The 24558-nt window shown below is 36.5% G+C and overlaps 1 protein-coding gene and 1 long non-coding RNA gene across 29 annotated transcripts in view; one reads left to right on the top strand and one right to left on the bottom strand.

The window, feature by feature from the left end:
- Positions 1–24558, bottom strand: part of DOP1A (DOP1 leucine zipper like protein A) — a 101585-nt gene that overhangs the window by 65186 nt on the left and 11841 nt on the right. For 13 of the 27 annotated variants that reach the window (XM_054557789.2, XM_054557797.2, XM_024248112.3 and 10 more), the window contains 3 exons: positions 6888–6980; positions 6596–6786; positions 2892–3073 (listed from right to left, as the gene is read on the bottom strand). In XM_054557789.2, coding sequence (XP_054413764.1) covers positions 2892–3073; positions 6596–6733 — 320 coding nt within the window. In that variant the 5' untranslated portion in view covers positions 6734–6786; positions 6888–6980. Of the gene's footprint in view, positions 1–697; positions 808–2891; positions 3074–6595; positions 6787–6887; positions 6981–24558 lie in introns of those variants that run through there. The other 14 variants (XM_054557788.2, XM_063724880.1, XM_063724881.1 and 11 more) reach the window with 3 other exon arrangements.
- LOC129059986 (uncharacterized) overlaps positions 1–24558 on the top strand; it is a 43033-nt gene that overhangs the window by 11048 nt on the left and 7427 nt on the right. Inside the window, exons 2-5 of one of the 2 annotated variants that reach the window (XR_008526267.2) lie at positions 7777–7877; positions 16313–16394; positions 23973–24020; positions 24139–24304. This is a non-coding gene — a long non-coding RNA (uncharacterized LOC129059986). Of the gene's footprint in view, positions 1–7776; positions 7878–16312; positions 16395–23972; positions 24021–24138; positions 24305–24558 lie in introns of those variants that run through there. The other variant, XR_008526268.2, reaches the window with a different exon arrangement.

The raw sequence follows: 24558 nt of genomic DNA, 5'->3' as shown, positions 1-24558 counted from the left end.
GATCTGTTCATTTTATTGAATGTAAATTATATCAACAGTTTAAAAGAAAAGTTAAGTCGTTAAAAAAAGGAGAGACAGAATTAGTGACCTAGAACTAGGTCAGAAGAAATTCCTGAGAATGAAGCACAGAAGGACAAAAAGTTAGAAAATATGAAAAATGGTTAAGAGATGGAGAAGCCATAGTGGGAAGACCTAATAAGTGGGGAGAGAACAGATGTGGTGAAGGCAATCTCAAAAGATAGTGGTTGAAAATTTTCTAAAATTGGTGAAAGGCATCAATTCATAGATTAAAAAAAATTTTTTAATGGTTTTTTGGGGAAAAGGTGGTGTTTGGTTACATGAATAAGTTCTTTGGTGGCAATTTCTGAGATTTTGGTGCACCCATCACCCAAGCAGGGTACACTGTACCCAAAGTGTAGTCTATTACCACTCACCCCATTATACCCTTTCTCCTGGGTCCCCAAAGTCCACCGTATCATTCTATGCTTTTGCATCCTCATAGCTTAGCTCTCGCTTACAAGTGAGAAGATACGATGTTTGTTTTTCCATTCCTGAGTTACTTCATTTAGAATAATGGTCTCCAATTCCATTTAGGTTACTGTGAATGCCATTATTTCATTCCTTTTTATCCAATTCACAGATTTTTTAAAGTCTAACAAATACCAACAGGATAAATAATAATAATAAAAAAACCTACCTAAAAACACATCACAATAGAACAGAATACTAGGGATAAAAATGTGGAAGAAGGGCCATTTCAGATGATAATTAAGCAAGTCTTCTGAGGAGCTGATATTTGATCAGGACCTGGATTTGAGAATTACAGGGCAAGAGAATAGCAAAGAAAATGAGGAATAATAAGCAAAGAGACCTATGTACTTGAGTGGAATAAACTGTGGGGAAAAGAATAACAGTTTTGTTTTAGTTTATTAAGAGTAGAGGTCACTGACAGAGCCAGGGTCAGAGTACTTCAGGAAGTAAAGTATTCAAAGCCATGTTAAAGCCTTTTTCTTAATTTTTCTGAAGTGTGCTAAGAAGAAGTCAACACAGCTTTTTAGCAAGACAGTAACATTATTTAATATATTAAAAAGATTAAACTGGTACTATGTGGAGAACAGGGTAGAAGAGGATAAGAACAGATAGTGGATGAATGTTACGCCAGTGAGGAAGCCTGAGCTAGAGATGATGCTTACTTAGACTGCATGCTGCCAGTGAAGGTTCAGGGAAGTAGATGTATTTGAGACATATATCAGAATAGTAGCTAACACATATTAAGAACTTATTATAAGTTGCCCATTGCATTTTACATGTATGAACTCTTTCAATTCTATTAACCACCCTATGAGGTTGATAATCTTATTTCTGTTGTGCAAGTGAGGACACAAACACAAACAGGTGAGGACAATGGCCCCAGATCACAGAGCTAGTTTGACTCTACCATCTCTTAACTACCATGAGATATAACTCTGAACAACAGACTGTGTACACTGGAGGTGGGAAAATGTGGGTGGGGAAAACAACGTAACAAGTGTAACTCTCGGATTTCAGGGTTATATAAATGGATAGATGGTGATACCATTTATTGAGCTTTAATACAGTACATTGCAGGAAGGTCAGGTCAATAGGAGAAGAGGAAAGTTTAGTTTTAAACAGGTTGAACTTTAGTTGCCTTTAAAGATCTATACGGAGATGTCAAGCAAGCAGGAGTTTAAAGCTGCTGCCAGCACTGGAAATGTCCAGCTGGCAGTCAGCATATAGAAGATAAAACAGTTGTTACCAGGGGCAGGAGGAAATGGGAAATGTCAGATGAACAAATCTAGAGATCTAATGTACAACATGAAGACTATAATTAATAATATTTTATTTGGGATTTTTACTAAATGAATAGATTTTAACTGCTCCTGCCACATACACAAAAAATAGATAACTATGTAAGATGATGGCTATGTTAATTTGTTTATCTATAGTAATTGTTTTCTTATCTGTAGGTATCTCACATCATGTTGTGTATCTTAAATGTATACAATAAAATTTAAAATAAAAAATAAATCATGGGTATGGCTAAGTTTGCCTAAGGAGAGATTACAAAGTGAAAACATAAGAAGGTGCTGCACTAAATGAGCCCTAAGAAACTCTGTGTGGAGTTTGGGTAAAGGAGGAAAGACTGGTAAAGGAGACTGAGAAAGAGTAACTGAACAGGAAAATGTGGTACAATGAAAGCCAAAGGAAAAGACTGTTTTAAGTGGAGAAGAGTCAACGATGTTGAAAGTTGCTGAGGGATCAAGGTATCCTATTTTTTTCTCAGGCCAGTTTTCAAGCTTAAAAAGGTAGAATCTACTATAGTCTCGACAACTTTGAATGAAAACTTTTAATAAATGATATCTAAGAATAAAAAACAAAAAGACATTAAAGACCGTTCTACATTTTTCTGAATCACTTAACTCAAATATTTAAGATGGATATCTAAGGCCAGGCATGGTGGCTCACACCTGTAATCCCAGCACTTTGGGAGGCAGAGGTGGGCAGATCACGAGGTCAGGAGATCGAGACCATCCTGGCTAACACGGTGAAACCTCGCCTCTACTAAAAATATAAAAAAATTAGTCGGGCATGGTGGCGGGCGCCTGTAGTCCCAACTGCTGGGGAGGCTGAGGCAGGAGAATGGCATGAACCCGGGAGGCAGAGCTTGCAGTGAGCCGAGATTGGGCCACTGCACTCCAGCCTGGGTGACAGAGCAAGACTCCGTCTCAAACAAAACAAAGACTGATATCTGAAAACTTCTAATCATTAAGAAATTTTCAATTTTTAGTTTTTAGTGCAGAAAGTATAAAATAGTTTAGCAATACATTTTCTTTATATTATTTGTATATATATAGTAAAATTATTCTTACCTATATAAAAAAAGATCTTTGGCAAGTCGCTTAGGTCCAATTATTTTGAAGATAATTTCATATGTTTCAAGTGCCTTCCGATGAACTCCACCTGGTAATGCTGGATGTAGACATTGAGCTAGGCGTTTGCCTATGGTCAGCTTTTTGGGTACTACTTGGTACTTTGCATTGTTTTGTAAAACCTTGAAGAAAGCATTTTAATGTAGTTGAGAAAAAATATTGCATTCATTTTACTTCCATTTTCTAGCATAGTATTATAAAAAATGATCATTGTAGGTCTTTGTGTTTTGTTAGCTACATTTGCCTATATATACCATATTTAAAACTAAAACTGAGGAAATATTACAAACTTTATTAATTTGTTTAAAAAATAAACTCGTTACCTGTTAACAGAATAACATTTTTAATGAAAAATGATATTTTCCGAAACAAATTTATGGAGAAGAGAGGTATTTTAGATTTTTTTTGGTAAATTTTTAATATTTGATGTGAGAAGACAGCTGGAATGTTACATGAACATGTAACATGGAATGTTACAGTCTTCAATCTATTTTTGCTACTTTGAAATAAAGTCTGGCCTCACAATAGATACTTACAGTACTTGGAAGAGGTACAACCATTGTCCTAGTATATCAAATTATAGCAAGTAATTCTAATGCTTATAAGAAAATCTACATGAGATTATCACTGCCCATTTGTTTTTATAAACTGATTTTTCTAACTGGACAAAACAACTTTTTGTTTTATTTATTCAACCATAACATTTCCTTAGAAATAATGGTCAGGGCAGAATTTCTGTACAGAGATCCTATCTTACCAACCACTCAAAGGAGATTAGTTAAGTAAAGAAGATCTTATAATAAATGTAATCCTTTAGTTTGAACCTAGAAGTCAGTATTATAATCAAGTATTGATAGAATGTCATGAAGTGAAGACTCAGAATGAATACAGACTATGTTAGAACTGGAATTTAGAAGAGATATACAAAGTCTTATTTTACAGAATAAACTGAGGTTGAAATATTAGGTTAGTGCAAAAGTAATCGTGTATTTTTGCCATAATATATGAAATGACCATCAAAGGCAGTATAAGAGTATATATGTAAAAGAGTATGTATGAGTGCGTGTGTGTGTATATACATGTATACATATATATACACACACACGCACACACACATACACACATATGTAATCCTTGCCTTGTTCCATCACAATTTTGGCTAAGTTTCATAAACAACTTGGGTATTCTTCTTTGAGTTATCCAGATACCATGAAATCTGTTTTCATGAATATTGGTTAATCTAAAAAACTAATTATGTACCTAATTAATTAGGCAAATTAATTTCTATCATTTAATGACTTGCCTTTAAAAAGAGTTCCCCGTATATCTTCAGAAACAGACTCTTCAGAACTCTTTAGAAAAAAAAAGAACCTAACGACCTTTAAGCAAACTTGTACTTTTAGATGGAATTTCTTGTGGATGTTGTAAAGAAATAAAGAATTATTCAAACTTCAAATGATAAATGTTAGAAGTTCTAACATGTCAAAGAGAAGCTTCTGAATCAAATTTTAAGACAAATCCTTGACATACTAAAAATGATAACTTTTCTTTTTATGATATCAAAGTGATTATCAGTCATATCAGGTTGAAAACTAGCATCCGGGTGTGGTATTGTGAGTGAGAGTGTCTGTAGGTTTTCATCCATGGTTCCTGGCTCATAACTCCCATAGCCCTTATTATAATATGGGGAACTTTGGGCCTCAGAAGCAGGACTCAGAAAATAATTTCTCTCTGACTTTTCCGGCCCTCTTCTCATCTCCTTTTTCTCCCTAAGGCAGGAATCTTCCCCTGTCTCGGAGCTGGCCGTAACAAAATTCTCTGGACTACTTGGTCTCATTGTAGGTCAAAGACCCCCATTTCAGAAGGGGTCCTGCCCCATACCCAGAAGGAAGGAATGCTGTACAGAGAGGTCAAGAAAAATCTGACAGACGGGCCTTGCTGGGTTCCCCCACTTAGTCTGTTAGTATTACATCATATCTTTTCTGTCCTATCACATTTCTACACAGCTGTCCATACTTCAATCATGCCTATCCAATGAAGTCTCAAAAGGCCCAAAAGGATGATTAGAGAGTGTCCAGGCCAGCTGAATACATGCAGAGTTTCCTGGAGGGTGGTACTCCTGAGGAGGGCATGAAAGTTCTACGTCCCTTCACCCATACCTCACACTATGCATCTCTTCACTTGTATCCTTTGTAATGTCCTTCATAATGAACCAGTACCCTAAGCTCTGTGAGCCGCTCTAGCAAATTAAAGCTAAAGAAAGGATTGTGGAACTTTATAGCCAGTTGATCAGAAGCACAGGTAAAACAAACTAGGGCTTGTGATTGGCATCAAAACAGGAGGACAGTCTTATGAGGCTCAGCCCTCAACCTGTGGGATCTGATACTATCTCCAGGTAGATAGTATCCAAATTGAACTGCAGCACATCCAGCTGGTATCCACTGTAGAACTGCTTGCTTGCTGATAAGGGAGAAATAACCACTTGGTTAAGGGTTATAGAAGTCTTCTGCATTGATTGTCGTGGTGTGAGAGCAGAGGAAAAACTATCTGTATTTTTTTCCCCACATATCTTAGTATGTATTTTAAAACAAAATTCTTTCCTAATTTGTATGTTAAGCTATTTGATAGGCTGGGCATAGTGGCTAATGTCTGTAATCCCAGCACTTTGGGAGGCTGAGGTGGGAGGATCACTTGAGGCCAAGAGTTCAAGACTACCCTGGTCAACATAGCAAGATCCTATCTCTAAAAAAATAACTAGCCAGGCATGGTGGCATGCCTGCAGTCCCACCTACTCAGAAGGCTGAGGTGGGAGGATCCCTTGAGCCCAGGAGTCTGCGATGAGCTATGATCATGCCACTGGACTCCAGCCTGGGTGAAAGAGTAAGACCTTGTCTCAAATAAAAGAAAATAAAATAAAATAGTTATTGGAAGGCCACTCCTTTCCTATCTAACCCCTTTAATATTCAGAAACACTCCCATTCAATAACAATTTTTAAAAAAACCTTAACTATGGGTATGCGGTGAAAAAAATTGATGTTTAAAAAATAAAAAGGTCAAAATGAAGAGCCAGAAGTTGATCAATGATGCCACAACAATAACTGAATAAAAACCAGACATGTCAAGAAGAATTACTCAAGGACAAGCTGCAAGGCGTAAACAACTGCTTGTATATACTTGCCTTTGTAAAAAGTACCAAATTATAACTATAGCTTGCCAGGATAGAAAATGTTTCCTTGTTGCTATATATCATTTGGAAAGAACACAGGAATTACTGCTTTCCATTTGTAGGTTTTCATTTTGCTGCCAGGAATTCCAGCACCATATCTGATGCTCCATTACAGAAATTCACTAGCCCTCATAGTTAGCATATTTGCTTCCTTCTCTTCTGTTTTTATAGCTGATAATCATGGCGATAACTATATTTTTCAAGCACTGTTATTTCTTTGAATTAAAACTTCCAAAGCCTTAACAATATGCCTGACTACACAGGCATGCAACTCATGAAGAAAAATAGCACTACCAAGAGTAATCTAAGGTTCATTTATGTTTTTGCATTCTTACTTCAAGATTTCGAGAAATCTAACAAGTACAAACATAGATTTCTAATTTTTACTCCTTTTATGAAATGGATAATACAGACATACCTTATTAAGTTTTCCAAGTGCTGATATCAAATCTGCCCATTCACTGGAGTATTCAAAATTCTTTAGTGCTTTGTCAATTGCAGCTACATAGTTTCTGTATTTGGAGTCACTCAATAACTCCAGCTCTTCTGTGTTCATCCTCCCACAACTTCCCACTAGAGACCAGTTCCAAACTCATGTAAAGTCATTACCTACAAAAGAGTTTGCAGGAGGAACCAAGGTTATAAAGTATTAAAACGGGTTCATATGATCTTACTACAAAGGTAATGACTAACTTGAAAATGTTTCTTACTGTTAGCAGTGGTTGAAACTCTCCTCAGCTAGTGTTCAGGGTCATGGAAGTATTCAAAGACAGCCTGAAAGATAACTACTTGTGTGTTCCTTCCTAGGAATTGGAAAAATGACTGTGAAAACTAAGTAAAAGCATAGAAAATTTTCTTATACTTATTTCAATTTAGAATCATGTTATTTCTCTGTCATATTTGTTTATGTAACATTTCTGATATATACATGCTCCTCTACTTTGTTTTGATCCTAAAATACATTGTCTGGTTAGATTGGAAGAATCAAGAACATAGGGGAAGAAAGAAAAACAAATGAATGATTCAGAGATCATTTTATTAAGTAGTAAGTGAGCATCTAGTATGAAGGCCCGTTAGCTGTTTGGAATTAGACTTTACTTTGAATAAAACTGACAAGAACATGTAGTGGTTTAAAGTATGTCCACAGCTGAGTACAGTGGCTCACACCTGTAATCCCAGCTACTTGGGAGGCTTGAGGATGGAGTACGGCCTAAGGTCAAGGTTTCAAGACCAGCACTGGCAACACAGTGAGATCCTGTCTCTAAAAAAAAATAAAAATAAAAATTAGCCAGGCAGGGTGGCACCTGTAGTCCCAGCTACTCAGGAGGCTGAAGTGAGAGGATAGCTTGAGCCCAAGAGTTCAAGGCTGCAATGAAATATGACTGGGTGACAGAGCAAGACTCTGTCTCTATTAAAGCAAAAAAACAAATCCACAAATTTTTTGATATTTCTTTGAAAAAGTGGTTCCCAATCCCCCAGCACCTTAGGGTCAACTTTGTGACTCATTTCTAATGAAAAGAATAGAGTAGAAGAGACAATGTGTAATGGCCAACAGGTCATAAAAGCACTTTGGTTTCCTCTTTACTCTCTTATCATTAGTTCTGCGGGGAGCTAGCTGCCACATCATGAAGACACTTTCAAGGAGCCCTATGGAGAAGGCAGGTCTCGTGACAAGGAGCTGAAGCTTTCTATACAGCCATGTGAGTAAGCCACCTTAGAAGCAGATCCTCCATCCTCAGCCAAGCCTTAATTTGACTGTGGCCCCAACTGGCATCCTGACTATAACTTCATGAGCAACCTGAAGCCAGGAATACATGAGCTAAGTCTCTCAAATTCAAGACCCACAGAAGATTTTGTTATAGGCCACTGAGTTCAGGGGTAATTTGTTACACAGCAATACATAATCTAGGGTAATAGGAATAATTTAATTAAGGTTCTACTTAGAAACCAATGTGGCTCCCCTTTAATTTTTCTGGTACCCTAACTGACTTCTAACTAACTTGGTACCTTTCTCTAGAGCTGGGTGCATGGACCTACAGGAAGGTCTAAGAGTGGGCCTTAGGGGATGCTAACACAATTCAACCAAGGTAAGAATAGTCTTTCCAACAAGTAGTTTGGGATAACTGAATATCCCATGTGCAAAAGAACAAAGTTGACTCCTTCACATCTATACAAAAGTTACTTTAAAATAGATCAGAGACCTAAATGTAACAGCTAGAACTATAAAACACTCAGAAAAAAAATATAGGATTAAATCTTTGTGACCTGTGGCTAGGTAAAGTCTTCTTAGAAATAAAACTGAAAGCCAGGCACGGTGGCTCACGCCTGTAATCCTAGCACTTCAGGAGGCCGAGGCAGGCAGATCGCTTGAGGTCAGGAGTTCAAGACCAGGCTGGCCAACATGGTGAAACCTCGTCTCCACTAAAAATACAAAAATCAGCCAGATGTGGTGGCTCATGCCTGTAATCCCAGTTACTCAGGAGGCTGAGGCAGGACTATCACTTGAATCCGGCAGTCCGAGGCTGCAGTGAGCCAAGATTACGCCACTGCACCCCAGCCTGTGCAACAGAGTGAGATTCCATCTCAAAAAAAAATAAATACAATAAAATTAAATTAAAAACCAAAACACAAGCAACAAAAGAAAAAATAAATTGGACTTCATCAGAAGTAAAACTTTCGTGTTGCAAAGGATAACATCAAGAAAGTGAAAAGACAGCTGACAGAATAGGAGAAAATATATCCTCCATATATCTGATGAGACTTAAACTAGATAATAAAAAACTCTTCCAAGCCAATAATAAAAAGACAAATAATTCAAAAGTGGGCAAGAGACGTGAATGGACATTTCTAAAAGGAAAATGTACAAATGGTCAATAAGTACGTAAAATGACACTCCACATAATTAATTATCAGGGAAACAAATCAAAACCACAAGAATATTTCATGACTACTAGGACGGTTATAATAAAAAAGATAAGACAATAAGCGTGGTATGTAGAAACTGGAACCCTCATACACTGCTAGAGGAACATAAATTGGTGTAGCTCCTTTGGAAAACAGTCTGTTAGTAGTTCTCCAAGGTTCAACAGAGAATTACTATAAGCCAGAAATTCCACTCCTAGGTATGGTGTAGACACAAGAGAAATGAAAATATATGTCCACTCAAAAACTTGTGTGAATGCTCATAGATGCATTATTCATAATAGCCAAAAGAAGAAATAACCCAAATATTCACCAACTGACACACAAATAACTAAAATACCATGGAATATTATTTGGTCATAAAAAAGAATGAAATAGTGATACAAACTACAACACGCATGAACCTTGAAAACATTATAAGTGAAAGAAGCCATTGACATAAGACCACATAGTATATGATTCCATTTATATGAAATGTCAGGAATAGAAAAATCTATAGAGACAAAGTAAATTAGTGGTTGATTAGAGTGGGGGGAGAAGAGGAAAAGAGGAATTGGTGGGAAATGGAGAATGACCTCAAAATGAATATAGGGTTTCTTTTTGGGGTGACAAAAATGTTTTAAAATTGATTATAGTGATGGTTTTACAATTCTGAATATACTGAATACCATCATATTTTATATATATATATTTTGTTTGTTTGTTTTTGAGACGGAGTCTCATTCTGTCACCCAGGCTGGAGTGCTGGAGTGCAGTGGTGCCATCTCAGCTCACTGCAATCTCCGCCTCCTGGGCTCAAGCAATTATCCTGCTTCAGCCTCCCGAGTAGCTGGGATTACAGGCGCCTGGCACCACGCCTGGCTAATTTTTGTATTTTTAGTAGAGATGGGGTTTCACCACGCTGGCCAGGCTGGTCTCGAACTCCTGACCTCGTCATCCACCTGCGTTGGCCTCCCAAAGTGCTGGCATTACAGGTGTGAGCCACCATGCCCAGCCCATATTACATACTTTAAATAGGTGAATTGCATACTCAAAATATATGAATCACCTTAAATTACATGTGAAATTTACATGTCTTACATTTTACAAGTCTCATCAGATATATGGAGGATATATTTACATTGGGGAGAGTCTACTTCTTTCATAATATTCTCAAACAATTGCTTTTTAACAAAAAGGTTAAAAACCACTAAAGAATACGGCTAATGAGTAAAATGTTTGTATTGAAAAAAGCTACAAATCTATTGATTTATAAAATCAAAATTTCCTTGGTTAAGGTTGTGCCAAAGAGAGGCAATACGAGTTTCCCAATTCTCTACTTCAATTATTTTATCCACAAAAATGAAAACAAGTCCCAAAGCCTATCTTTGGAGAGAGTAGTCACCTTAAATGTGATTTCATTTGACATGAAATGATTTTGCTTCAGCATACCATGTGCCAAGCACTATGTTTAGGTGCTGACTAGAGAGAACATCCCTGACCTCATGACACTTTCATTCCCAATTGGGATGGTGAGAGTAGAGAACAAAATAAGATAATCTATTTTTCTCTTTAAAACTTGATATTTGATGCTAAGGGACTTAAAATAATATAAAGTTTATGTGGGGGGGAAAACACAGTCATACAGTACTTCTTCCCCACCCCCATCCACATTTTCACTGTCTGTGGGGTTTTAGTTAACCTCAGTCAACCACAGTCTGGAAATATTACATGAAAAATTCCAGAAATAAACAATTCATAAGTTTTAAATTGCACAGCATTCTGAGTAACATGACAAAATCTCTCGCAGAATAAAGTGAACCCTCCCTTTGTGCAGTGTATCCATGCTATAGATGAAAACTGACCATTAATCACTTAGTAGCTGTGTAGGTTATAGACTGACTGTTGTGGTAGCACAGTGCTTGTGCCCTTATTTTACTTAATAATAGCTGTAAAGCACAAGAGTACTATGCCTAATTTGTAAATTAAACTTTATCACTGGTATATATGTATAGAAAAAACCCAGAATTTAGAGTTTGGTACTATCTGCAGTTTCAGGCATCCATTAGGGGGGTCTTAAAACATATCCCCGGTGAATACGGTTGGGGGGTGGGAGGGACACTACTGTCCCTTCATGCTTTGGACTCAGAGCAGCAAATCAAACATAAAGCAGTATTTTGAAGTACTCTGAAGAACTCACAATAAATATGAACTTAAATATGTGAATCAAAATAACCTTAACCTTGCACATCAAATTAATTTTTGTTTTATATAAAGATTTGCTATGCAATTTTCCTACCAGGAAAGTTCTTTGAGAGCAGGAACTATGTTTTATATATGTCTCTATGCTGGACATCACATAACTTACAATAGTGAGGCTACAGTTGGACTCATGATCAAAGTGTTTAAACATAATAGTTAAAGACTGGTAATAAATTAAAAATGATACAAGCTATTTCATTATCAATCCATGGTTTCTGAAACTTTTAAATACTAGATTTAACCATAAACAAACACATACAGCATACACACAAAGCAATACCTGTATGTATGTCAGATACAAAAGACTAGCACACTAAAACAAGTAAAGCCATAAACTTTGATAGCTAATAAAACAGTTAAATACTAACAGTGACATATATGGAATGAAGGTTAGAGTGAACACAACCTAAAACATTTCTAGTTCTGTTTCTCAGAAATCAGAAGGACAGCAGAACCAAATTAAACTCAGGGAAAATATCAACTTGACTAGATTTTCTGAAAGCACATAAAATTCGTATAAAATAACTAAATTCTAATCAATGAATATAAGAATGTACTTGTGGTAGACGGAGTAAAACACATGCATAAATTTTATCAGCAGGAACATTTTTTTTTCTTTCCTTAGCAAGATTTCCAGAATAAGATATAAAATGGCATTCATTTTGAAGATAAATAATATTCAGTGCATGAGGAAGATTAACCTGCCAAGCAATTTAGTAGTAATTTCTATTAATGAAAATAGGGGTCATTTATCAGCCTAATAATTTTTAAGCAATATTATCTCAACATACACATCCTTCAGATAATCTTTTCTTATTTGCTATAAAAAAAGTCAATTAATAATGACCAGCTATGTTTGTAAGGTTTATAACTCTTGTATGCATCTACAGCTAAAAAGTTTGGTCAGGTAATTAATTTGAACTTTCTTACATTTTTTTTTTTAGGCAATAAATTCCTAATTATTTAAATATGACTAAAAAGACTTCATATAGCTTGTTTGATATATGTTTATATCAAACATATAAAACAGAATATTAAAAGCAAAATCTTAAATTGCTGAAAAATGAGAAGGGATATTTTGCAGAAGTTTCATCAGCAGAGCTGCAGTATTACTTTTCACATGAAAAGATGTTTGATATGGTTTGGCTGTGTCCCCACCCAAATCTCATCTTGAATTCCCATGTGCTGTGGGAGGGACCTGGTGGGAGGTAACTGGATCATGGGGGCAGGTCTTTCCCATGGTGTCTTCCTGGTGGTGGGTGAGATCTGATGGTATTATAAGAGGGAGTTTTCCTGCACAAGCTTTTTTTTTTCCTTTGCCTGCTGCCATCCATTAAGACGTGACTTGCTCCTCCTTGCCTTCCCCATGATTGTGAGGCTTCCCCAGCCATGTGGAACTGTAAGTCCAATTAAACTTCTTTCTTCTGTAAATTGCCCAGTCTCAGGTATGTCTTTATCAGCAGCGTGAAAACTAATATAATAGTCAAATCCTAGGACTAAAAATTTAGTTGTAATTCCACAATGACTTTAATGCAAATAAAATTACTCATTATATATCAGAAGAGAAGTGTAAAGATACACCATTTTAAGCCTTTCATCCAATATATACACAAAAATTGTGGTTCGCATGTATTTTCCCCCATATTTTGTTTTATAATGGCTTAGGTCAATACTTCTCAAACTATCTGTAGTGAAAGATCAGTATTTCCACCCAACCCATCACTGACCAATACTTTTCTAAAATATAAAATCATGTGCTTTAGTTGTTGCAGTAATATTAAATTGCTATAAAAGTTTCTAAATGTTTACTTCTATCTCTGTGCTTATTTCACCATGTCTCTTAACAAAGTTTGTGAATAACACACTTTAAACACCACTGACTTAGATCATAATGCAAATATAACATATCCCCATGGTGTATCAAACTTTATATCATGCCTCTTCTCCAGAATAAACACAAAATAAATACACATACTCAATAACAGAGTAGTGTTTCACAGAAACCCCAGGCGATGAAGAGACAGGCAGTAGAGGGTAGGGCCTCCAAGAACAGGGGTTAAAGTCAAGATGACCTAAATCCAAATCCTAGCTCTAATACTTACTTAGCAGCTGTATGACCTTGGGCAACATGCTTAATTTTGTCAAACCAGTTTTCCTTATCCATTAAATGAGATGAAAACACTTATACTTGAATGGTTGTCAAAATTAAATAAGTAACATACTAAAGTTATCAGAGTGCCCAGCACATAGAAAATGCTCAAGAAACAGTTGTCGTCATTATTTCCTATGAAATCAAAACAACACTGGGAAGCAAGTATGTTAATTAGGAGGGGTAGTAAGTTATAATTAAGCATCAGATGTGGCTCTGAATTTCTTGGCAGCAAACTGGAAAATTGAGGACTCACTAACCTATGTTGAATTGTCTTGTGAATATTAGTTAAAATGTAGTATTATTGCCAAACATGTTTTATGGCTTTGTTAAACTGTATATATTTAATACACATATTTGATGAGTTCTGACTAGTGCATGCACCCATAAAACCATCACCACAATCAAGATTCTTCACTACAGTTAAGATACAGAACATTTCCATCATCTTAAACATTATATCAAACATTTACATCATCTCTGTCAAATGAGCTGTTTTGTTTGAAATTAACTCCCTCCTCTCAATAACCTGCTACTTTCCAGGAGATACAATAACAAACTATTTAATATAACCAGGAAACTTAAAAAAATAAAAATAAAAATTCTAGCTTGTTTAAAGTGATGCAAGTAAATCAAAGTCGCATTTGTAATCTTTCTTTTAGGGGCTGTTAATTGTAGTTTCTCTGACTTGATCTTTAGTCCACTGGACAATTTAGTTGCAATACTTTCAAAGTTACAACTCAGATAAATTGGACCTGGATTGTTATGAAACATAATTTAGTGTCATGCTTTGTCTCACAAATATAACATATATCAAATATAAAAATAAAGCAAAAAAGCTGTTTATGAAAAAAGATAAAAGCTCTAGATTTCTCTGGGCAAGTTATGCCCTATGAAAAAATTAGTAGGTAGTACAGATTTGTTTTTACACTTTATAGCGTAAAAAGCTAAAATTTAAATAAGAAATGAAATATTGCATCATACCATCTCAATTTTTAAAAGTTCTGTTTAAATGTTGATAAAAAGTGAGTAGACCTCACTTCAGAATAACAACACAAAGATACTTTGGCTAGTTTGCTTATCACTAGCTGCATTTTCTCTTTCTCACCTTCCTTTGCCACAAAAGGCAAGGGGAGGGCTGAAAAGAGAAAGATTCATTATTACTCAATTCTAAAGATGTATCTGGGGACTAAGTGTTTCTAGCACATCCCAAGAATATAAATTAATGAATTATTGTAAGCACCATGCAATGGGGCAAAAAACCCTGCTGTTGTTTATGAAAGAGAAGATGCTCTTTCCAGACTTTTCTAACTAATGAAAAATTACCATTCAGTAATTGTTACCATCTAACAGATGTAACCATTAATAATCTATTTCATTTTGGTCAACAGTTCTAGGTTCCAATGTTGGCACTGTCACTAAATAATCTTCAGGAATCATTTATTTAGTCAAGTCATAAAGCCAGTCACTCCAGACAGCTGGAAACTTCCCTTGAGTGTAAAAATATGGATGGAGGCCGGGCATGGTGGCTCACACCTGTAATCCCAGCATTTTGGGAGGGTGAGACGGGCAGATCATGAGGTCAGGAGATCAAGACCATCCTGGCCAACATGGTGAAACTCGTCTCTACTAAAAATACAAAAATTAGCTGGGTGTGGTGATGCATGCCTGTAATCCCAGCTACTGGGGAGGGTGAGGCAGGAGAATCGCTTGAACCACAGAGTTGGAGGTTGCAGTGAGCCAAGATCACGCCACTGCACTCCAGCCTGGGGACAGAGTGAGACTCCATCTCAAAAAAAAAAAAAAAAAAAAAAAAGGATGGAAGACAACACTTACTAGGTATTTTACAAACAGGTTACTGTCACTCATTATAAACCTGATGCTCTGTACTTCCCTAATCTGATCCAATCTCCCATGCCCTTACTGTTGTCTCAAACTTTCAAATGGTATACACTCTAGGAAAGTTCAGATATGTGCTCAACAGATCATCAGCCTTTCTTCTGCATGTCCTGTCACCTTCTAGTCTTAATTATGCCATTCCTTTGCTTAAAACCCATCAATGGTTGGCCAGGTGCGGTGGCTCACACTTGTAATCCCAACACTTTGGGAGACCGAGGGGGGTAGATCACAAGGTCAGGAGATCGAGACCATCCTGGCTAACACGGTGAAACCCCGTCTCTACTAAAAAAGTACAAAAGGTTAGCCGGGCATGGCAGCAGACGCCTGCAGTCCCAGCTACTCGGGAGGCTGAGGCAGGAGAATGGCGTGAACCCGGGAGGCGGAGCTTGCAGTGAACCAAGATTGCGCCACTGCACTCCAGCCTAGGCGACAGAGCAAGACTCCGTCTCAAAAAACAAAACAAAAAAAACAACCAACCAACCATCGATGGTTTTCCTCAAAGCTTGTCCTGTCACCTTCTAGTCTTAATTATTCTCTGAGGACAAGATCTCTTCTAACCTTACAGTGTACTTACTAAATACCAGGAAAGGAACTATTCAAGTGCTTTGTGTATTTTAATTAATTTAATCCCAGTTGATCCTTTGCAGTAGGCACTATTACTCACATTTACAAGTAAGGAAACTGAAGGATAGAAATGATATGCAATATAGCTAGTAAATGGGAGAGGTAGGGATTTAAACACAAGCAATTTGGCTTTAGAGTCCTAACTCTTAGTCATTACTCTTGACTTTCATGGAGGCTGTTTTCCTTCTCATACCCATCCTACCTTAGAGACAAAGAGTGTGGAATCTTCCTCTTTATACTCATCTGACAAAACTCCAATCCCGGTTAAACTCAACTACATGTTTTTTTGTTTGTTTTCAGCCTGAACATGAGCAACTAAACATTGGAGGAAAAAATCATACAATCCGGTTGACTTAAACTGAGAAGCACAAACTTCAAACAGGTACTCAACACTATCCTAACCCACACTGTTTCCTTGGTAAATTTACATTCTTGACACAACTATTTCATACCAGCTCTTCTCAGAATCCTAATACTGTCTTCCCTCCATCATTGCTAAAGATCTAGTTTCAAACTTAAGAAAATGGAAGCAAAAAGAATATTCTTACCTTCCCTCCAACAAATCTGTAACCTATCTTCACCTATACCCATATTCTCTACTTTTCTTTCCATTAAGAAGGACAAAGGACCTTCCTCCCAGTAAAGGCCTCCCTTTTGCTGTGTTCTGAATCTGGTCTCCTCTTGCCTTCCCAAGGACTATTAGCTCAGGCTCCTTCAATACCGCCAGTTTCTTTTCCTGCCTACAGCCTAAAGTCTACCCCCGAATCTCTCGTGGTCTAAAAGTAAAACTAAAACTAAAACCCATAGCCTTTCCTTGACCCCCACAGGCTCTCTGGCTGCCAACCCATTTCTTTATTCTCTCATGGCAATACCTGAAAGATTTCTCTATATTTGCTATTTTTTTCCTTATCTTTTATTCACTCTTCAGACTACTTGAAATGCCTATGGGACTGTCCCTCCAGGAAAAAAAACTCGTATAAAAATCACCCATAATGTGCTTTAACCAAAGCCAAAGGTCACTTCTGTAGCCCCTCATTTTATTCAACTCAGCAGTATTCAATACTTTGTTCTTGGCTTCTAGGACTCTTCCCTCTCAAGGTTTGTTATCTCTTAGCCTCTCTTTTTCAGTTTATGTTGGCTTCTCTTTTCTATTCAATTTTAAATGCTGAGGTACAGTTGACCCTTGAAAAACATGCATTTGAGTTGCATGGGTCCGTTTCTTCGTGGATTTTCTTCCACTTCTACCACCTACCCAAGACAGCAAGACCAACCTCTCTTCTTTCTCCTCCTCTTCCTCTGCCTACTCACAGTGAAGACATTGAGGTTCATGAAGATCTTTGTGATGATCCACTTCCACTTAATGAATAGTACATATATTTTCTCTTATGATTTTCTTACTATTTTCTTTTCTCTAGCTTATTTCATTATAAGAATACAGCATATTATACATATAACCTACAAAATGTGTTAATCAACTGTTTATGTTACCAGTAAGGCTTCCAGTCTATAGCAGGCTATTAGTAAAGTTTTTGGGGAGTCAAAAATTATATGTGGATGTTCGATTCATGGGTAAGCCTTACTTCAAGGTTCAATCAGGAACCCTCCTCTCTTCTCTCCCTTTAGGTTATCTCCTCTAGTCCTATAGCTCCAATAGCATCTGTTAACTGATGTGTCCTAAATCTATACCTGCCACTTTTCCTCTTCTATTATTCTAACCAGTTATAGCCCACTCCAGCACACCACTGATTCCTGCTTCTATTTTTGAGTCTGCATAATTCATCCTCCACAGAGAAGCCAGAGACACATTATGCCATTCCTTTGCTTAAAACCTGTCAATGGCCGGGTGCGGTGGCTCACACCTGTAGTCCCAGCACTTTGGGAGGCTGAGGTGGGTGGATCATTTGAGGTCAGGAGTTCGAGACCAGCCTGGCCAACATGGTGAAACCCTGCCTCTACTAAAAATATAAAAATTAGCAGGGTGTGGTGGTGGACGCCTGTAGTCCCAGCTACTCAGGAGGCTGAGGCAGGAGAATCACTTGAACCTGGGAAGTGGAGGTTGCAGTGAGCCGAGATTGTGCCACTGCACTCCAGGCTGGGCAATAGAGCAAGACTCTGTCTCAAAATAAAAAAAAATAAAAAAAATAAAAAAATAAAAAAATAAAAAATAAAATAAAATAAAATAAAATACCGCAAAAAACCCATCAATGGTTTTCCTCAAAGCTTGTCCTGTCACCTTCTAGTCTTAATTATTCTCTAATGATAAGACCTCTTCTGATGCAACAGAAACAGCAACATCTTAGCTATACCCTAAATACAAATATTCTAATACAAAGCTTAGAATAATATCCAAACTCAAATACACCAATTTTTTTTTGCATTGTAGGCATTTTGTTCTTGCTATTCTCTACATTTAAAATCTCTTAGGTCAATTCTATGTGACAGATTTCTTCTCATCCTCCAGTAATATCAAACCCTACCAAAAGTTCTTTCTGATCAGTCTAAGTAGCCTGCCTGGGGCCAAACTCTTACCACGTACCCTATAACATCACATTATTTCCTTGCTAGCATTTGTTACAGTTTGAAATTTTCCTATTTATTTGCTTGTTTCCTGTCTATCATCTCTCAATGGGATGCAAATACCATGAAGTCAATAGCCTTATCTTACTTGTTCATACCTGCATCGGCAGTCCCATAATAGTGGCTGATAAACAGTAGGGCCTCAAATATAATCTCAATAAATGAATTAATCTATCAACGACAATATAGTTAAACGATTTTAGTTTGTTTTCTCTGAGAAAAGCTTTGCAGAAAAAAAATAAAAAGCAGAACTACAGTTCTATTTCTTAACTAGTATAGTCACACTTGACCTTACTCTCCTCAAATACAGAATACATTCACATGGCTATTAAGTGCTTTAAAAAACAGATTACCTAAGAACATCTATAAAAATGCGCTATATCCAGTTACACTTTAAAAAAATTGGCTCAGTTTAATCTGTATTAAACATAACTATCTAAATGTGAAGGAAGTCATTCCAGCCCTGTGAAAGGAGATTAAAAAAATCCTATTTAGGCTGGGTGCAGCGGCTCATGCCTGTAATCCCAGCACTTTGGGAGGCCAAGGCAGGCAGATCACTTGAGGCCAGGAGTTCGAGACCAGCCTGGCCAACATGGTGAAACCATCTCTACTGAAAAAAAAAAAAAAAAAAAAAAAACAAAAATTAGCCAGGTGCGGTGGTGCGTGCCTGTAATCCCAGCCTCTTGGGTGGCTGAGGCGCAAGAATCACTTGAACCCAGGAGGCAGAGGCTGCAGTGAGCCAAAATGGCGCCACTGTACTCCAGCCTGGGCTACAGAGCGAGACTCTGTCTCAAAAAAAAAAAAAAAAAAAAAAAAAAAAAACTACTTAGGTATGATACTCCCAGACGTCGAAGTCAAATCTTTTCAAATTAATTAGCTGCAAATCTCAAGCTGGAGAAAAATTTGTAAAAAGTTTTATTATACTTTATGTACTTATTTACAGTCATGCATTGCTTGATGGGAATATGTTCTGAGATGTGTTGTTGGGTGATTTATTGTGTGAACATTCATAGAACATGCTTAAACAGACATAATGGTAAACCCTACTACACATCCTGGCTATATGGTATAACCTATTGCTCCTAGGCTGCAAACCTGTACAGCATGTTATATATTGAATACTGTAGGCAACTGTAACACAACAGTATTTGTGTACCTAAAAATAGAAAAGTACAGTAAAATACACTATTAAAACCTTATGGGACCACTGTTACATAGGTGGGCCATCATTGACTGAAATGTTATACGGCATATGACTATTTATATTTTCACTTTAGGTCTCAGAAAAGCTATAAGAATAAAAACCTAAGACACAAGAGGTTTAAAAGCCCATAGATCTGCCAAGGTGACAGTGAAGCTGATTTAACTTTACAATTTCTTTTTTTACCAAGTAAATATATACAAAATTATATATGTTATTAAAAATTGTCTCTGAATGCTATAAAATCAGATTCTCATTTCAAATTCTGTGATTTCTGGTACACATAGCAATATGAAAATATTAATTTTAGAAAATACAAAACATAAGCACCATTTATAACTTGAAATGAGCCATTAGCAGGTAGGTAGGATTCTACTTTAAGCATCAAATGGTAAACAGCCATAATAATAAACACCTAAACATACACCCTTGAGTTACAAAGGATCATCCTGTCTCCAAAGCATAGTAGCCAAATAAACATTGTCCACATATTACTCAAGATAATAATCACAGTTGATACTGACTTACAAATTACTCTGTGCCAGGCACTATGCTAAGCCCTTTCATGTGAATTATCTCATGTATCTTCACAATACATCCATGAGGTAGATATACACATGAATCCATGTTCATATAAGGCAATTAGTGTTCAAGGTGCCACAGAGAATAAAAAGAAGAACCAGGAAGAACTCTGGCAGACTGACTCCTGGAATTGGCCCTTAATCAGTATCTTTCTGAATTTTTTTTTTTTTTTTTTAACCACAGGTCTTAATTCTCCTGCATGACATATTCTACCTCTCCTCTCTCATTAATTTTTTTTCAAAAAACTTTTCTGGCTATATAGATTTCTTTTTTAGAGAATGTACTTAAAAAAAACTATAATAATGTAAATACATATGTTATTCTTCCTAGACCTTGAATGAAGCACAGGGACCAAAGCTCAACTCAAAATACCCCAAGTGGTTCACCACTCAATACTGATAGTGTTTAAAACATAAGACAAAAATCATCATAATTCTGATACAGAAGTTTTTATTTTTGGTTGTTATCTATAAAAGAGTGGGTTTTTGGTCGGGCATGGTGGCTCATGCCTGTAATCCGAGCACTTCAGGAGGCTGAGGCGGGTGGGTCACCTGAGGTCAGGAGTTTGAGACCAGCCTGGCCAACATGGTGAAACCCCATCTCTAATAAAAATACAAAAATTAGCTGGGCATGGTGGCAGGCACCTGTAATCCCAGCTACTCGGGAGGCTGAGGCAGAAGAATTGCTTGAACCCAGGAGGCGGAGGTTGCAGTGAGTGGAGACTGCACCACTGCACTCCAGCCTGGGTGACAGAGCAAAACTCGGTCTCAAAAAAAAAAAAAAAAGTGGGTTTTAAAAAAAGACATGTAGCTTATTTTAAATTGACAGATAAAACAGTATTATGTACAATATAATGTTTTGAAGTATATACACACTGTGTAATGGTTAAATGTAGCTAATTAACAAATGCATTGCCTCAAATAGTTGTCATTTTTGTGGTGAGAACACCTACTACTCTTTGCATTTTTCAAGAATATATCATCATTAACCATAGTCACCATGCTGTACAACAGATTTCTTGAAATTATTCCTCCTAACTATATATCCTTTGACCAACATTCTTCCATCCTGTCATTTTCTCAAACCACCCCAGCCACTGGTAAGCACCATTCTATTCTCTACTTCTGTGGGATATACTTTTTAGGTTTTACATATTGGGTGAGATCATGCAGCATTTATCTTTCTGTGCTTTGCTTATTTCACTTAACACAGTGTCCTCTAGGTTCATCCATGTTATTGCAAAGAACAGAATTTTGCTTTTTGATAGGTGAATAGCATTCCATCATGCATATAAACCATATTTTCTTTGCCCCTTCATCTGCTGATGGACCCCTAGGCTGATTCCATATCTTGGCTATGTGAATACTGCTGTTTATGTGCACTTATCTCTTTGACATACTGATTTCATTTCCTTTGGATATATACTCAGTAGTGGGATTACAGAATCATATGGTAGTTCTATTTTTTTTTCATTTTTCGAGGACCTTCCATACTGTTTTCCATAATGGCTATACTAATTTACATTCCCACCAACAGTGTGTTCCCTTTTCTCCACGTCCTCTCTAACACTTACCTTTTGTCTTTTTGATAATAGCAATTCTAACAGGATTGAGATGATATCTCATTGTAGTTTTGATTTGCAGTTACCTCATGATTAGTGACATTGAGCCTTTTTTCATATACCTGTTGGCCATTTATGTCTTCCTTTGGGAAATGTCTACTCAGGTCTTTTGCACATTTTAAAATCAAGTTGTTTACTTGCTATTGAGTTCCTTATATATTTTAGATATTAACCCCTTATCAGATGTATGGTGTGCAAATATTTTCTCCCATCCTGTAAGTAGGTTGTCTCTTTACTTTGCTGATTGTTTCCTTTGCTGTGCAGAAGCTTTTTAATTTCATATAACCCCATTTGTCTGTTTTTGCTTTTGTTGCCTGTGCTTTTAAGATCATAGATACAAAATCATGGTGCAGATCAATGTCACATAGCTTTTCTTGTTTTCTCCTAGTAGTTTCATAGTTTCAGGTCCTACTTTTTTTTTTAACCCAAGTTGATTTTTGTATATGGTGAGAGATTAGGGTCTAATTTTGTTCTGCAGTTTATCCAGTTTTCCCAACACGATTTACTGAAGAGAATGTCCTTGCCCCATTGTGTATTACTGTCGCCTTTGTCAAAAACCAGTTGGTTGTAGGGCTGGGCATGGTGGCTCACACCTGTAAACCCAGCACTTTGGGAGGCTGAGGTGGGTGGATCACTTGAGGCCAGAAGTTGGAGACCAGCCTGGCCAACATGGTGAAACCTTGTCTCTATTAAAAATACAAAAATTAGCCGGGCATGGTGGTACATACCTGTAATCCCAGCTACTCAGGAGGATCACTTGAACCTGGAGGCAGAGGCCACAGTGAGGTGAGATCGCACCACTGCACCCCAGCCTGGGCAACAGAGCGAGACTCTGTCTCAAAAAACAAACCAACAAACAAACAGTTGTTTGTAAATGTGTGGAATTATTTCTGGGCTCTCTATTCTGTTCCATTAGTCAGTGTGTCTGTTCTTATGCCAGTTCCATGTTATTTTGGTTACAATAAGCTTTGTAGTATATTATGAAGTCAGGTAGTATATTATGAAGTCAGGTAGTATAACACCTCCAGCTTTGTTTTTTGCTCAAGATGGCTTTGGTTATTTGGGGTCTTTTGTGGTTCCACATGAATTTTAGGATTTTCTTTTTTCTATTTCTGTGAAGAATGTCATTGGTCTTTTGATAAGAATTGTATTGAATCTGTAGATTGTTTTGGGTGATACAGACATTATAAAACAGGGATTTTAATTCAATAAATGGCCATGGTGAACCTATATACAAAGGGAACCATATACAGAACATAGAGGACAACAATCTATTCCTCCCTAGAAAATAATTCCTAAGAGGTAAAAATGCTCTGAAGTGGGATGAAATACTACAGAGGTACTGCAGGTTGGGTTACACATCCAAAAACAGTATTACAGATGTGGCTGTCCCCAAATTTAGGATGTGCAGGGCTGATGACAGGATTTTTGTTGGATTAGGTGTATGCTTTAGTGCACAAATTCTATTATTAAGCACCTAAGGGATGCTTTATAGGACCTACTAAAGACAGGTTTTTTCTCTTGGCAAAGGGAGATATAATTCCTGAGGGTTATTAGTTATGAGGGGACAAAACGATAGTTCAGAAAACAAATATATCAAAGAAGTTTCCCTTATTTTGATGAAACCTGTGAACATCACTGATAGTTTAATATTCTGGTTTAGTCATATATCATTGTATTAACCATATCTATAGAAAGAAGTAGTTGTGTGGATAATGTAAAACAGAATTCCAAACAACTAAATTTTGCTTTTAGGATGTATCTGCTTTTTTCAAACATATCTTTCTAATGTTTTGTTTTTCCTAACATTAAAATGTTTGATTTCCCTGTGTATACATTGATTGGGTAGGGGGAAATGAAACAAACATTTTAGATGGCAAGGGAAAAAAATCAGCCTAAGAGTAAATATCAGAATAGCACACTTAAAGAACATCTAAATTATCTAGATTGACCACATTCTGTTTTGCTTTTATTAATAGTTTGGAAGAAGAAAGAAAACATGGCTTATTTTTTATATACAGCAGAAGGTAAGACATGAGAATAATGATAAAAATGAATGCATTGCTATTCAGAAGGATTAGAGAGGTGAAACACAAGATGAGGAATAACTAACTGTTAACTATCTCATTGTGTATTTTTTTCCAGCTTACCTGAAACATCAATTTTCATCAGAAAGTACCTTCCTCAAAGTATCTTTATTTGTAGCTATCATTCTTCATTTAATGACTGACAATGATTTTGCTTAAACTTTTACATATGCTAAAACATACTACTAGAAATAAAGTGAAATAAGCAAAAATAATTTTTACAGCATAATTAAACCCATATTAAGTTAATCAAATCACTATTTGCAAAATAAAATCTAACCAATATATTTAAAAATTAGTAATTTAACAATGTTTTCAGCATTTAAAAAATAAATAGTATGCTATTAACTTACTATAGAGTTGGATTTTCAAATAAACACTGGTTTTTACATAAGTTAACATAACAATGCCGTACTATACATACTAGCCAAACATTTTTCTATACTTCCTAGTGTGTTCCAATTTAACTGAATATCTG

This window comes from Pongo abelii, chromosome 5, assembly GCF_028885655.2.
Source record: "Pongo abelii isolate AG06213 chromosome 5, NHGRI_mPonAbe1-v2.0_pri, whole genome shotgun sequence".
In the NCBI taxonomy this organism is placed as follows: Eukaryota; Metazoa; Chordata; class Mammalia; order Primates; family Hominidae; genus Pongo; species Pongo abelii.
The sequence above is the reverse complement of the archived record's forward strand: the minus strand, read 5'-3'. Positions and strand labels throughout refer to the sequence as shown.